Source organism: Phascolarctos cinereus, unplaced genomic scaffold (assembly GCF_003287225.1).
Source record: "Phascolarctos cinereus isolate Bilbo 61053 unplaced genomic scaffold, phaCin_HiC Scaffold_9;HRSCAF=440, whole genome shotgun sequence".
Taxonomy (NCBI): domain Eukaryota; kingdom Metazoa; phylum Chordata; class Mammalia; order Diprotodontia; family Phascolarctidae; genus Phascolarctos; species Phascolarctos cinereus.
The window spans coordinates 90646224-90660590 of NW_027556402.1; the positions used below are offsets into that span (position 1 = coordinate 90646224).

The following is a 14367-nucleotide window of genomic DNA, read 5'->3' on the forward strand; positions in this document are numbered from 1 at the left end:
GTGCCTCCAAGAGACAAAGCTCAAAGAAGATCCCAAATTAAGGGAGATGAGTCGTTAAGGGAGATGCCCAACAAGGGAGACCCCAGCTTAAGGAGGACACCTACTAGTTAGGAGAGGCTAGGGATTCTTATAGAGGAAAACCTGCTGTGGGTGGGGGAGATGAGGTAACCAGTGACAGAAGTTCAGAGTTTTGGTCATTATTATTCCACTATTTAGCTCAGGGTAAAGGGGCTCCAGTTAGTTGCAGGATTTCATTGGCCAGACTACTAGTATTGGTCTCCTAATGTGGCTTTAAGTGGCATTTAACATAATGGGCTTCTCACAGACCATTTTATTCAAATTTCATCTTCACCCTCAAGAAGTAGGTACCCAATTCATCTAGGGGAAAAAAAAAGCAAGGGTCATGCATTCCTCATCAATGTGAATCACTAAAAAAAAAATAATCTTCCTAAAGCACAGGTCTGACCATGTGAGAGCCACAGTCAACAAGCATTTATTAAATACCTACCATGTGCCAGGTACTGTGCTAAGCACCAGGGATGAAAAGAAAGGGATAGGGACAGTGCCTGCCCGGAAGGAACTCGCAACTATGGTTGAAAAGGGGGAGGTACAAAGGAGAAGCTTCAAGGTTACCTGACATGAGGCCCTGATCAATTCCTGTGGTTAAAGTGGGAAATAATCTGGGGAAGTGAATTTCAAAATTGATTCCATCTTGAGGAATCAGAGTTTCTGTAAATCATGAAGTGCAAGATAATAGCCACATCACTTCCCTACCCAAAAAGTATTCAGCTGCTCCCTACTACCTCTACGAGAAATACAAACCCCTCAGCCTTCACAATGTAGATTCTAGACCACTTTCAAGATTTATTTCACATCACTTCATTACAAACTGTCCTACTCTCTGTTAGGCTTTTAGAGCTCTTTCTATACTGGCTATCCACCTGAATACCTACCCCTTAGCTTCCTGCAAGGTTTAGCTCAGGTAATACTTCCTATTTAATATTTCTTGATCCATGCAGCTGTTAGTTCTCTTTCTCTATTCAGAATACTTTATTTAGAGTGCACTCCACTGTACATCCCCAGTAAAATGTCAACTGTTTGAGAGTAGAGACTGTTTTTTATTTGTCTTCTATCTTCAGTATCTTACACAGACGCTCACAACTAATCATTTTTTTTAAACTGAATTTTAAAAATTAATCCATCTGCAGATAAAATGAAGCTGGTTAGACTGAGGTTAAATCTAGACTAGCTAAATGTATCTAGAAACAAAATGTCAGTGTCTCCTTTCCATTTTTTAAAAGAACTACTGATGGGCAAGATGTGATCTTTTCTCTACATGTAATTTTTTCTCCCTAATAGGTGACTCTGACACATTATACTACACCCCCTCCCAAAGACTGGGTATGGGCTCTGGAAACTCCCTCTCCCTCCTGAATTTCCCCTGGGCTTTCCCATATAGCTCGGGTCCCTGGTGTTCCCTAGGGAAATTGGCCCTTCCCAGTTAATTCTTTTAACTGCCCTTTCACAGTGGCCTTCATTGTCTGCACCTGGCCGCACACTAGACCACCACTCCTTAATTCCACCTAGACCCTTTCTCTGTTACCTCCCAGTCACCCCACTCCTTGATCACTGTATATAAGTGTCCATCTTGTCCCCATCAAATGCTCAGACGCCCTAAGAGTCTGGCCCACTTCTAGGACTGAAAAAGGCTTGAGTACAATTCTTTTGTGGCAGACCCTTGCCCTTTTGCCCTTGAATTTCAAGGTTCCCAGCACCCCTAGACTGCAATATCAATACCTAGAAAATAAATCACTAACCAAATTAGCCTTCAACTGACTCAAGTTAAAGACGGATGCTATGTGATAGGAACTCTATTTTTGAGGATGGATATTAATATTCCAACACAAAGATTACCGTGGGAAGATAATGATGTGTTGGGACCTAGGAGCCCAGATCTCCTACAAACACCTCAGTAACACTCTAAGAATGCACCAGAGTTTTGCATTAATTGTAGTAGCTGCTTAGCTTGTCCTTCCTAATCTGTCCTGACTATAGTCAAGTCAGTGCCAGAAGTGTAAAATTTGGGCAGCATTCTTTTCAGAAAGATTTCTGGCTTTTCACTTACAAGGTGCAGAGGTAAGAAAGACAGTTGTCTTCTTCATTTGTACATTGGAAGTAATGAATTGATTTCCAAATACTCTTTGCTACTTCTCCTTAGTTAGCAAAGAGAAACACCTACAAGAAACACCACCAGAATTCTGCAGAAGCTCTGAGCAGACAAGCCTGGGTAGGACAAGACATGCAAGCAACAAAGAGAAGGCAGGGCCAGATTAGTGCCCAAGACAGCAATTAGGCAGCCCCACCCAAAGTACAGGAGGCAGAGTCAGACCACAGGCTAGGTGCACCACTGTGTCTAGGCCATCCCATGCCCAAGCCACAGCAAAAAAAAAAGGACCAAGGCAGCCCCCAGGGTCTTGGATGAAGGCTGCTTTAAGCACAATCAACAACATCTAGTTAAGGCCCATCAGTCTCACAGGTAATGATGGAATCAACTTCAGGTTTGGAATTGTTTAAGGAGAACAAGAAAAATAAGGAGGCAAGACCAAAACCTAAGCTGAACAATCAGAAAACTGAGCTAAAACCCAGGAATTCCTAAAAAAAAACATTTTTAAAGAATGGAACCAGAGCTTCCTTAGTATAGTATCCCTGTAAAAAGAATACTGTCTTACCCAAGGGAAACAAAAATTATATTTAATTGTGAAAATGGAGAACAGCTATAAGTAAAAAATTTAATCCAAACTCTATAATAAGAAATCAAAAGAGAAAAAAGCAGTCTATGGAAAATGGAAAAAGTTAAATTAAAACATCACAAATTGAATAAAGACAGAAAAATTACTATAGACAGACGCACCAATGCCATAGCCTTCGTAGAGTTTCTGCTCACGTTCCATCGTCTGTTTGATGACTGTTTCTCGAGAAAAGTGCCTCCTTCCCTGTCTGCCTTTGATGCTGTTCTGCAACTCAATCTGTTCCAGTTCACTGTCGAACCGATGTAAATAACTTTGAAAAAAAGAAAAGGATTGGAACTGTGAAATTTCCATTATTCTACAATGGAACTCATGCTCAGCATTGCTTGTCCCAGTCATGTTTAACTCACGATGTTTATTTAATAGTTGATGCTTAAATCACCACAGATGGCTGAGCTTGGAATTAGAAGAACTAGGTTGGAGGCCAAGTTCTGCCAATAACTTCCTAGGACTTTGGGCAATTCACTTAACCTTTCAAGGATTCTAATTCCACATTTGTGAAATGATGGACCAACACTGACCTATCTCTAAGGCTTTGTCCACATCTAACATTTTAGGAAAAGAAATAATCATAGCCCATGTATACATATAATGGCTTACAATTTTACAATGCACTTCACATATTAATTCATTTGCTCTGCCTAGTGAGAAAGGTAATAAAATTAATACGCCCACATTACAGATAAAGACACTGAAGCTCAATAAAGTAAAATCACTTGATTCCAGTTACAAAGCATTACAGTCAGAGAGCCTGACTCAGATCCAGGTATTGAAAGCTACAAAGATGGCGGCCACAAGCAGCCAAGAACAAAAAAGTAAGTTTTTATTTGATCACTTAACTGATTTCAATGCTAGATATCAGGCCACCAGATTTGGAAGCCATCAGAAAAAAATACTTGAACCAGTACTTGAACCCATGGAAGCCAATGAGATTGCCCCAAATGCAGAAAGAGAAAGCCAAGGAGAGAGTCCTGGAGAATACTCAGTGAAAGTCTGAGAAAGATCAGTCAGATGGGTAGGAGAATAGAGAAGAACTACTGGGAAAGACAAGGAAGATTATGACCAGAAAAAGGCAGACCTCACAGTACAAAAGCTCCAAACAGAGGACTGAGGAAAAGTCTTTGACTTGGCAGTTAAGAGATCATTAGTAACCTTTGGAATGGAGGGGCTGGAAGCTGCACTTTAAAGGACAATTAGGTTATCACATGATGAGTTAGCAGAAGAAAAGGGGGGCAAGAAGATTCTTTCTAGGCAAAAGGATGGTAAAATCATGAAACACTGCGTTAAAAAGGAGAAACAATAGCCCATGTTTCTGGAAAGAGGAAACAGAAGGAGAAACTGAAGCAAAATCAAGAGGCAAGGATGAAAGGAGCAGGTTCCCGGAAGAAAGAGTGCAGAAGGACCAAGGGCTTAAGTCTTCACCTCTGGCAAGAAGAGCTGTCTCTCAAAAAGAAACAGTACAAAAACAGCAGTATGGATGAATATGTATATGACTTTTGAGATGCAATTTAGGGGGATTCAGGGGAGCAGAGCCAAGATGGCAGAGTAAAAGCAGTGACTTGCTTGAGCTCTCTCCCAAACCCCTCCAAATACCTATAAAAAATGACTCTAAAATTCAAGAGCAGCAGAACCTACAAAAAGACAGAGTGAAACAAATGTCCAGCCCAAAACAACCTGGAAGGTCAACAGGAAAGGCCTGTTGCATTTAGCTGGGAAAGGAGAGCAGTTCAGGGTGGGAAGCACAGGTAAAGTCAGGGCTCCAACAAACCTGCAGCAGGTTTCAGGCGACTGAATTATGAGGCAGCTGGGGTGGTTTCCAGACTTTTCAACCCACAAATGCCAAAGACAACTAAGAAGGTCAGTGGGAAAGGTCTGTCAGACTTGAGGGAGAGAGAAACCAAGTCTGGTCCCAGCCCTGGGGCGACCATGGCAGCAGCTACTTCTGGAGCTCTTGGCCCACAGACAGTGTGTGTATCAAGCAGCTGATCAGAGGGGGACTGCAAGGATCTCTTTGCTGGTACTGAGGCAGGATTCCCTTGCCTTCTATGCCTGGAACTAGGTGGTGGTCCTGGGGCGAGGAACAGTGCTGGCATGGCAGAGGTAGAGAGGGAATCCTCCTCACAGTTTCAGGGCAGAAAAGATGTGGTCACTCACAGACCAGAGTACGGGCCAGGAAAGGAGTGAACACCTCTCCTTTGATCATACTACCTCGGAAGAACTGAAAATTTACAATTCCCTAGAAGTATGTCTGAAACCAGCTGCACAAAACCTCTCAAGCTTGGGACAGTACACTGGAAGCAGAGCCCTACCTTAACAGAGTTAAAAAGTCAAATAATTGGTGGGGAACATGAGGAAACAAAGGGAAAAAAACTCAGACTATAGAATCTTACTCTAGTGACAAAGAAGATCAAAACACCAGAAGACAACAAAATCAAAGCTCCTACATCTAAAGCCTCCAAGAAAAATATGAATTGGTCTCAGGCCATGGAAGAGCTCAAAAAGGATTTTGAAAATCAAATAAGAGAATTAGAGGAAAAAATGGGAAAGAGAAATGAGAGTGATGCAAGAAAATCATGACAAATGCGTCAACAGCTTGCTAAAGGAGACCCAAAAAAATACTAAAGAAAATAATTCCTTAAAAATTAGAACGGAGCAAATGGAAGCTAATGACTCTTTGAGAAATCAAGAAATTATAAAACAAAACAAAAAGAATGAAAAAATAGAAAACAATGTGAAATATCTCATTGGAAAAACAACTGACCTGGAAAACAGATCCAGGAGAGATAGTTTAAAAATTATTGGACTATCTGAAAGCCATAATCAAAAAAAAAGCCTAGACATCATCTTTCAAGAATTATCAAGGAAAACTGCCCTGATATCTTCTATCTAGAGAGTAAAATAAGAATGGAAAGACTCCACCAATCACCTCCTGAAAGAGATCCCCAAAGGAAAAATTCTAGGAATATTGTAGCCAAATTCCAGAGTTCCCAGGTCAAGGAGAAAATATTGCAAACAGCCAGAAAGAAACAATTCAAATATTGTGGAGACACAATCAGGACAACATAAGATGTAGCAGCTTCTACATTATGGGACTACAGGGCTTGAAATGATATTCCTGAAGTCAAAGGAGATAGGATTACAGTCAGGAATCACCTACCTAGCAAAACTTGAGTATAAGCCTTCAGGGGGGAAAAAATTCAGTGAAGTAGAGGACTTTAAAGCATTCTTGATGAAAAGACCAGAGCTGAATAGAAAATCTGACTTGCAAATACAAGACTCTAGAGAAGCATGAAGAAGTAAACAGGAAAGAGAAATCATTAGAGACTTATTAAGGTTGAACTGCTTACATTCCTACATGAAAAGATAATATTTGTAACTCATGAGACCTTTGTCAGTATCAGGGTAGTTGGAGGGAAAAAAAATACATAGATAGATAGATTGATAGACACAAGGCACAGGGTGAGTTGAAGATGAAGGGGTGATATCTAGAGAACCAAACTAAGGAGTAAGAGAGGATTATACTGGGAGAGGGAGAAAGGAAGAGGTAGAATGGGTAAATTATCTCACATAAAACACAAGAAAAGGCTTTTACAGTGGAGGGAAGTGGGGAAAGGTGAGAGGGAATGAGGGAATCTTATTCTCATTGGATTTGGCTTAAGGAGGGAGTAACATACACACTCAATTGGATATGGAAATCTATCTTACCCTACAGGAACATAGGGGGGGGAAGGGGATAAGAGAGCAGTGGGATGGTAGAGGGGAGGGCAGACTGGAGGAGGGGGTAATCAGAAGCAAACACTTCTGAGGGGGGACAGGGTCAAAAGAGAGAATAGAATAAAGGGGGGGGCAGGATAGGATGAAGGGAAATAGTTAGTTTTCCATAGCATGACTACTATGGAAGTATTTTGCGTGACTAAACAAGTATAACCTGTATCAAGTAGCTTGCCTTCTCAACGAAGGTGGGTGTGGAGGGAGGAAGGGAGAAAATATGGAACCCAAAGTTTTAAAAACAAATGTTAAAAAACTGTTTTCACGTGCAACTGGGAAATAAGATATATGGGCAATGGGAATATAGAAATCTAGCCTGCCCTACAGGAAAATAGAAGAAGAAGGGAATAAGAGAAGGGAGGAGACAGAAGAGAGAGCAGATTAGGGCAAAGGTGTCTTGGGGTTGGGGGAGGGACGTGATGGGGAGAAAATCTGTAACTCAAAATCTTGTGGATGTGAAATGTTGAAAACTAAAAATAAATAAATTAATGAAAAAAGAAAAAGAAAAAAGAAAAACAACTGACCTGGAAAACAGATCCAGGAGAGATAATTTAAAAATTATTGGACTACCTGAAAGCCATGATTAAAAAAAAAAAAGGTAGAGATACAGTTTCGGGAAAAGTGGGATCTTGTGATAACTGCCTTTTACTTTCTTAGGAGGTAAGGACATCAACTGACAGAGGCTTGTGGGGGAGATAATGTAGGCTTGAGGAGAGATGAGAAGGTCTGATAAGATCACCAAGAGCAATGGAATCATCAAAGAATAAAAATTTACCATGGAACAGTCACATTCTAACTTCCTCCAGTATCATTCAGCAGTCCAAGAGTAAAGAAGGCAGATGGTGGGGGTGATAATGGTAGAGTCATGAATGGTGGCAGAACAAGCAAATGAGAGACCTATGAAAGGATGGTTGCATGGCTTAACTGATCGAGATTGCCAACAGAAAAAAAGGGAAGTCAGACTAGAAGCAATCAACTAGAACAGGTGGGAAGAAACTAGGACACAAACTGAGGATAAAGAATAAATAGAGTGGGAGGGAGAAAAGAGATAGGGAGGAAGAAAGGCAGGGAAAATAGTCACTGAAGCATTCTTAAACAAACAGAGCAGAAGTAAGGCCAGAAAGAATTACAAGTAAGCAGGAGAACTTTGAAAGTTACATGCTGAATTTATTCTAAAAGAAAAATCAAGCCATATATAACGGAGATCTCTTGCCATATGCTTTTATGCATATTGAAATGCCAATTTTAGTGTTTAAGTTTTAGTATTTTATATATATGTGTGTATATGTATATATATTTATTATACACACACACTTTTTTTTTTTAAAAAAAGAATAGATTTGGGGATGGGGCAGCTAGGTGGCACAGTAGTTAGAGCTCTGGTCTTGGAGTCAGGAGGACCTAAGTTTCAATCTAGCCTCAGACACTTGACACTTACTAGCTGTGTGACCCTAGGCAAGTCACTTAACCCTGATTGCCTCACCAAAAAAAAAAAAAAAAAGAATAGGCCTTGGTGAAGATGGAAAAAGATGGAAGGGAAGGAGGCTATGCTCCAAGAAGGGAATTTCAATGTGAAGGTGAGAGAGTGATGTGTGGGAGGCAGAGGGATTATGTAGCTTTAGTTTGTAGAAGCTTAATTTCATGAAACGAGAGGCAAAAAGGCTCGAGGAAACATCAACATGTATACTGAAGTCTACAAGTTTGAGAACAAGGCATGAGTGGTAGACCAAGACAGCAACTCAAACTATTTCAGAACAGAGAGAGAGCCTGGAAACTAGAAGACCATGGTGAAACAGATACAAATAGAGTGAACCTCAGTGAAGGAGGGCTCGCAGAACAACGCTATCAGAGAAAGGGTCTGGCAATGACACTGGAGAGCAATGATTAGGCCAACCCTTCCTCTTGGCCCTGTATGTCCACAGTATGAGGAGTAATCCGGATCTAAGAGAGTGCTCAGGGTTACAGTGTCTTCCAAAGAGAGACAGACATCCATGATCACAAGAAGATTAAAAAATTGTCAAAAAAGAAATCTAATGATATACTTAGAGAATCCTAGAGAATCAAGTAAAAAACTACTTGAAATAATAAAACAACTTTAGCAAAGTTGCAGGCTATAAAATAAACCCACATAAATCATCAGCATTTCTATATATTACCAACAAAGCCCAACAGCAAGAGATAGAAAGAGAAATCCCATTTAAACTTACTGTAGACATTATAAAATATTTAGGAGTCTACCTACCGAAACAAACCCAGGAACTCTATGAACACAATTACAAAACACTTTTCACACAAATAAAATCAGATCTAAATAACTGGAAAAACATCAGTTGCTCATGGGTAGGCCAAGCTAATATAATAAAAATGACAATCCTACCTAAGCTAATTTACTTATTCAGTGCCATACCAATCAAACTACCAAAAATTATTTTATAGAGTTAGAAAAAATAATAACAAGATTCATTTGGAAAAACAAAAGGTCCAGAATATCAAAGGAACTAATGAAAAGAAATGCAGGGGAAGGTGGCCTAGCAATTCCAGATCTTAAATTGTATTATAAAGCAGCAATCATCAAAACTGCTTGGTACCGGCTAAGAAATAAGGTGGATCAGTGGAATAGGTTAAATATGCAAGACACAGTAGTCAATGACTATAGTAATCTATTATTTGATAAACCCAAAGACCCAGCTTCTGGGATAAGAACCCACTCTTTGAAAAAAACTGCTGGGAAAACTGGAAAAGAGTATGGCAGAAACTAGGCATAGACCCAAATCTCACACCATATACCAAAATAAAGTCAAAATGGGTTCATGACTTAGATATAAAGGCTGATACCATAAGTAAACTGGGAGAACAAGGAATAGTTTACCTATCAGATCTATGGAGAACAGAAGAATTCATGACCAAAGGAGATAGAGAACATTATGAAAAGCAAAATGGATAATTTTGATTACATTAAATTGAAAAGTTTTTGCACAAAGCCAATGCAACTAAGATTAGAAGGAAGGTAGAAAATTGGGAAAGAATTTTTACAACCAGTCTCTCTGATAAAGGCCTCATTTCTAAAATAATAGAGAATTAAGACAAATTTATAAGAACACAAGCCATTCCCCAATTGATAAATGGTCAAAGGATATGAACAGACAGTTCTCAGATGAAGAAATTAAAGCCATCTATAGTCATATGAAAAAATGCTCTAAATCGTTATTGATTAGAGAAATGCAAATCAAAACAACTCTGAGGTACCACATCACACCTATCAGATTGGCCAACATGACAAAACAGGAAAATGATAAATGTTGGAGAAGATGTGGGAAAATTGGAACACTAATACATTGTTGAGTTGTGAAATGATCCAACCATTTTGGAGAACAATTTGGAACTATGCCCAAAGGGCTACAAAAATGTGCATACCCTTTGATCCAGCAATAGCACTTCTAGGGCTATATCCCAAAGAGATCAAACAAATGGGAAAAGGACCCACATGTACAAAAAATTCATAGCAGCTCTTTTTGTGGTGGCAAAGAATTGGAAATTGAGAGGATGCCCATCAATTGGGGAATGGCTGAGCAAGTTGTGGTATATGAATGTAATGGAATACTATTGTGCTATAAGAAATGAACAGGCTGACTTCAGAAAAACCTGGAAAGACTTATATGGTCTGATGCTGAGTGAAGTGAGCAGAACCAAGAGGACTTTGTACAATAACAGCAGCCACGTTATGCAATGACTAAGACTGTTAAACTGAACCCTTCTCAGCATTACGAGGATCTAAGACATCTCCAGAGGCCTTGGGATGGAAAATGCTGTCCACATCCAAAGAAAGGACTATGGAAGTCGAACCACTACACTTATTTTTACCTTCTGTTGAGTTTTATTTCATCTTTCTGATGGTTCCTCCTATTGGTTTTAATTTTTACTTACAACTTCACTAATGTGAAACTATGTTTAATGGGTATGTAAATGTAAAGCCTATATCAGATTGTGCGCTGTCTTGGGGAGGGTGGGGGGGAGGAAGGGGGAGAAAAATTTTCAACTCAAAAGCATATGGAAGTGATTGTTGATAAATTAAAATAAATTAATAAAAATGTTTTTTAAAATCTAAGATAAAAGAAAATCTGTTAATGATCCAGTAATATTGTAGAACAGAGATATCAAATCACAGAGTCCACAATACTCCCAAACACTGTTGAAGCAGATAAAAATGTAATTGGGAAAAAGTTACAAAATAAATACACAGATAACATTACATTTTAAAATCAAGTCAATATGAGGCCCTCAGAGATCCTTATATACAGATTAGTGGCCCTCTTTTCTATTTGTGTTGAAGCTGTTCTTCTGGGGGCACAATATATAGAGGAGGGCAAAGAACGAAAAGAAGTGTATGACAATATTGAGTTGGGTGGGGGAAAAAAACAAGGGGAAAGGTAGTAGGGGAAAAAAGAAATGACTCAATCATTGACATAGGGGAGCAGTAAGAACTAACTTTTTAGGTACGGGTACCAGTTGATTAGGAGCTCTCTATCCTTCCAAGGGCCTGTGATGACTAAGGGTAACATTGACATAGTCACGCCCTCTCCAAATGTAAGGAAAATGGAACAGTGGGAAGTGGGGGAGGGGCAGGGAGTTGAGATCAAGAATTGGACTGAACTCAGAAACGGTACCAGCACAGCAGTCATATCCCAAGATATCCAGGAGATAGGGCCCTCCCAAAAGATAATCTGCACATGAAACATGCATTTGGCTCCACATTAGGCCTAGTATATTAGTCCTCCTGGGAATCAGTCTGGTGACATATTTTTGCTTATGGTCTCAATCCTTCTGGCTCCTGGTTTGGAATCTGAGACTTGGCCAGGGTGGCATTAGGTCCTTGCCTCAGGTCCCAGTCTTTCTAGTGCCAGGTATGGTGTCTGTAGCCTTTTCAGTGTAAGCACTAAGGTTTTCCTTGACTTCCCACGCTAGTAAAGTTCTTCAATGGCAGGAATATTTCTTCCCCATATATTGTTCCTTACCTCTCTATTAATTCACAAGCATCTTTTTTTGTATACTCTCTTTTGTCAGGATCAAGGTGACTTTGAAACCATTGCAGTTTCTCACCTACAAGGAAAAGTGATAAATTATTGAAACAATACCGGCCAAACAACTAGAAGTTTCTTAAATAAACTAAATACTAACCCCAATACTAAAACACTTAATGTTACATTAAATCTACTTCAGTGTTAAATATGTCTCAGAGCAGGCTAATGAAACTAATTTTGCAAAAACAATTCTGTCATGTATTTCTTACCTGATAGGGAGGCAAAGAATATATAGAAAAGTTTTAAGCAGTTCAAGGACAGAAATAAGACAGGCCAAAACACATGATTTTAAACTCTGTATGATTTACAGTCAATACCAAAAAGATGACACATACCATATAGTGCTCCATCTCAAATATCAAATATCAAAATACATCACTAATTTCTGACTTAACGATGAATCTAACAAGACTAATTGGGACAAGATGTCCTTGGTAGGTAGCAGATATACCGCAGAGTTCTGTATCCACATCAGTATCCCCAGAGGTTATACTGGCTTCTCAGAGGGCCCTGATCAGGTGAGATCTTCCAATCCCCCACCTTCCCCAACCATGCTTCCCACTTCCCACCTTTCAAACTAAAACTGATCAGAAGGCAAAGTATAGGAGACAGTTGGAGTGCCTGAGGTACCAAAGCACAACAGAAATATAAGATGGATCATCTCTTTCTTCCTAGTGTATTTGGGTACCAAGCGTCATCCTTTTTCCCTGGCAGACTAGTTTTTGTGAGCAGGAATGAATGAGTGAGGCATTAAGTGTTTACTATGTGCTAAGCACTGGACACACAAACAAAACTAAAGACAGTCCTTGCTCTCTAGGAGATCATATTCTAATAGGGAAAACAAGAAGATATGGAAGATTTCAGCTGCAAGTCAAATGGAAAAATCCTATGGTCCTTAGAGAGTAGCAGCAAAGCAAATATTGTTGCCTCTTCTTTAATATCATTTCCACTTGTAAAATCATAACAGATTCTGATGTTGAACCATGTGACACTGCAAATGACTTTGGTGACAGAAACTTTCTTCTCTGAATCTTCAGGAATTGTGGGTGGGACAGTAATTGGAGGAGTACATGCCAGGCCCTACATCTGCACAGGAGATGCTTTCTAGGATAATGTCTGAGGGCCCTGGGCTGGAAGCATCATCATTCCTAAGGCTCTTGGGCTCAGAGTCTTGGCACCCTCCATCAGAATATGAAAGGAGATATTGGTCCAGGAGGTTGTGGTGATCTCTTTGCCTTCTCTGTGTGTGGTAATTAGTTGGCAGCTATTGGATGATAGCTGTGAGGGCTGGGCTGGACCCAAGACCAGCGGTCTGGGAGGTGCTGCTGAGCTTTGGCCATTGAGACATGGCCTCCTCAGTCCCAGAAAAAAAACAATCTAGATGACCAAGGCTCTAAAAAGGTGAAAGGAAAAACTCTCCATACTACCAAGTGTTGATTGATGCCTGTGACTGCCCGTATGTATCTCAGCAATCTTAGGCAAAAGCTATGCAATTTGGGGGCAACTACAATTGGAACAAACTTTGTTTGCCAAATCCATCCTGGACTATGCCAGCCATGAAGACATATTCCCCTATATATCCCACAACCAAGCTCCCATGAGCTACTTGAATGGTTTCTCCTAGATGAACAAATGAAAAATCCACCTTTCATGGCTCAGGAGATATTTCATGCTTGGCAGAAGAATTACCTCTGCCTAGAGCCAATAGTCTGTTGGGAAGCAAGAACATGAGTATCATGGATATCTCCTTTTGCAGGGCATAAGGGAGACCCAGAATTCTCACATCTACTGATGGCACTACTATATCCATGTTAAAAACCTCGGTAATTATATGTTGTTCTTTTTCAGTTTTTTCAGTTGTGTCCAACTCTTTGTGACCCATTTAGGGTTTTCTTAGCACAGATACTGGAGTCATTTTCCATTTCCTTCTACAGGTCATTTTACAGATAAGGAAACTGAGGCAAACAGGGTGACTTGCCCAGGGTTACAGAGCAAGGAAGGTTTTGAACTCAGAGTCCTCAGAACCCTGAGGATTTGAACTCAGGTATGCCTGACTCCAGGCCCTGCACTCTACTCACTATGTCACTTAGCTTCCCTTTCGAAATAAATGATGTGTTACATCTGCAGAAATGCAATGGAGGATTTGCAGTTTCTCTGGCACCATAAAGACAACACAAGGCTAAGAAGGGTTGGGCAAGAAGTCTATATGATCCAAAGAGCCAATGGCTTCCCAGTACAGGTGTCAGATCTCTGCAAACCTCAAGTGGACACATGTGAGTGATATTCTGATTTGAAAGACTTGATGGTTCTCACCGGTATCGAGATCATTCCCTTCTCCCTGGAAAGCAATACAGATGAGAACTCAGCCTTGGCCTTCAACTGATACAGCAGACCAGGATCTATGTCCTAACCTTGCCCCAGCTGAAGAGCAACTTCCACCTCACGAGTGCTCCAGAACATTGGTTTCTATTTTCACACTCCACAGGGCTGCAGTAGGTTTGGTGTCTCTAATAATTTGTTCCCTAAATATTTTCTCTAAAGACTCACTCTGAACTCCTCTAAAGCCTGCTTTCCCTGCCCTATTCACATAATATGTGCTTTCCCAAGCAGAAGTCTGGCTGCTATAGCAGACAGGAGAGATATACCTTTTCAGGACATATGAGGTTTGGTCAATACATCCAAATATACTGGGGGGAGGAAGGGGAGGGCAGGCA

The 14367-nt window shown here is 40.2% G+C and overlaps 1 protein-coding gene across 4 annotated transcripts in view; it reads right to left on the bottom strand.

The window, feature by feature from the left end:
* Positions 1-14367, bottom strand: part of TMA16 (translation machinery associated 16 homolog) — a 117357-nt gene that overhangs the window by 69246 nt on the left and 33744 nt on the right. For all 4 annotated transcript variants that reach the window (XM_078149030.1, XM_020969669.1, XM_020969668.2 and 1 more), the window contains exons 4-5: positions 11588-11672; positions 2912-3060 (exon numbers count right to left, since the gene is read on the bottom strand). In XM_078149030.1, coding sequence (XP_078005156.1) covers positions 2912-3060; positions 11588-11672 — 234 coding nt within the window. The remainder of the gene's footprint in view (positions 1-2911; positions 3061-11587; positions 11673-14367) is intronic.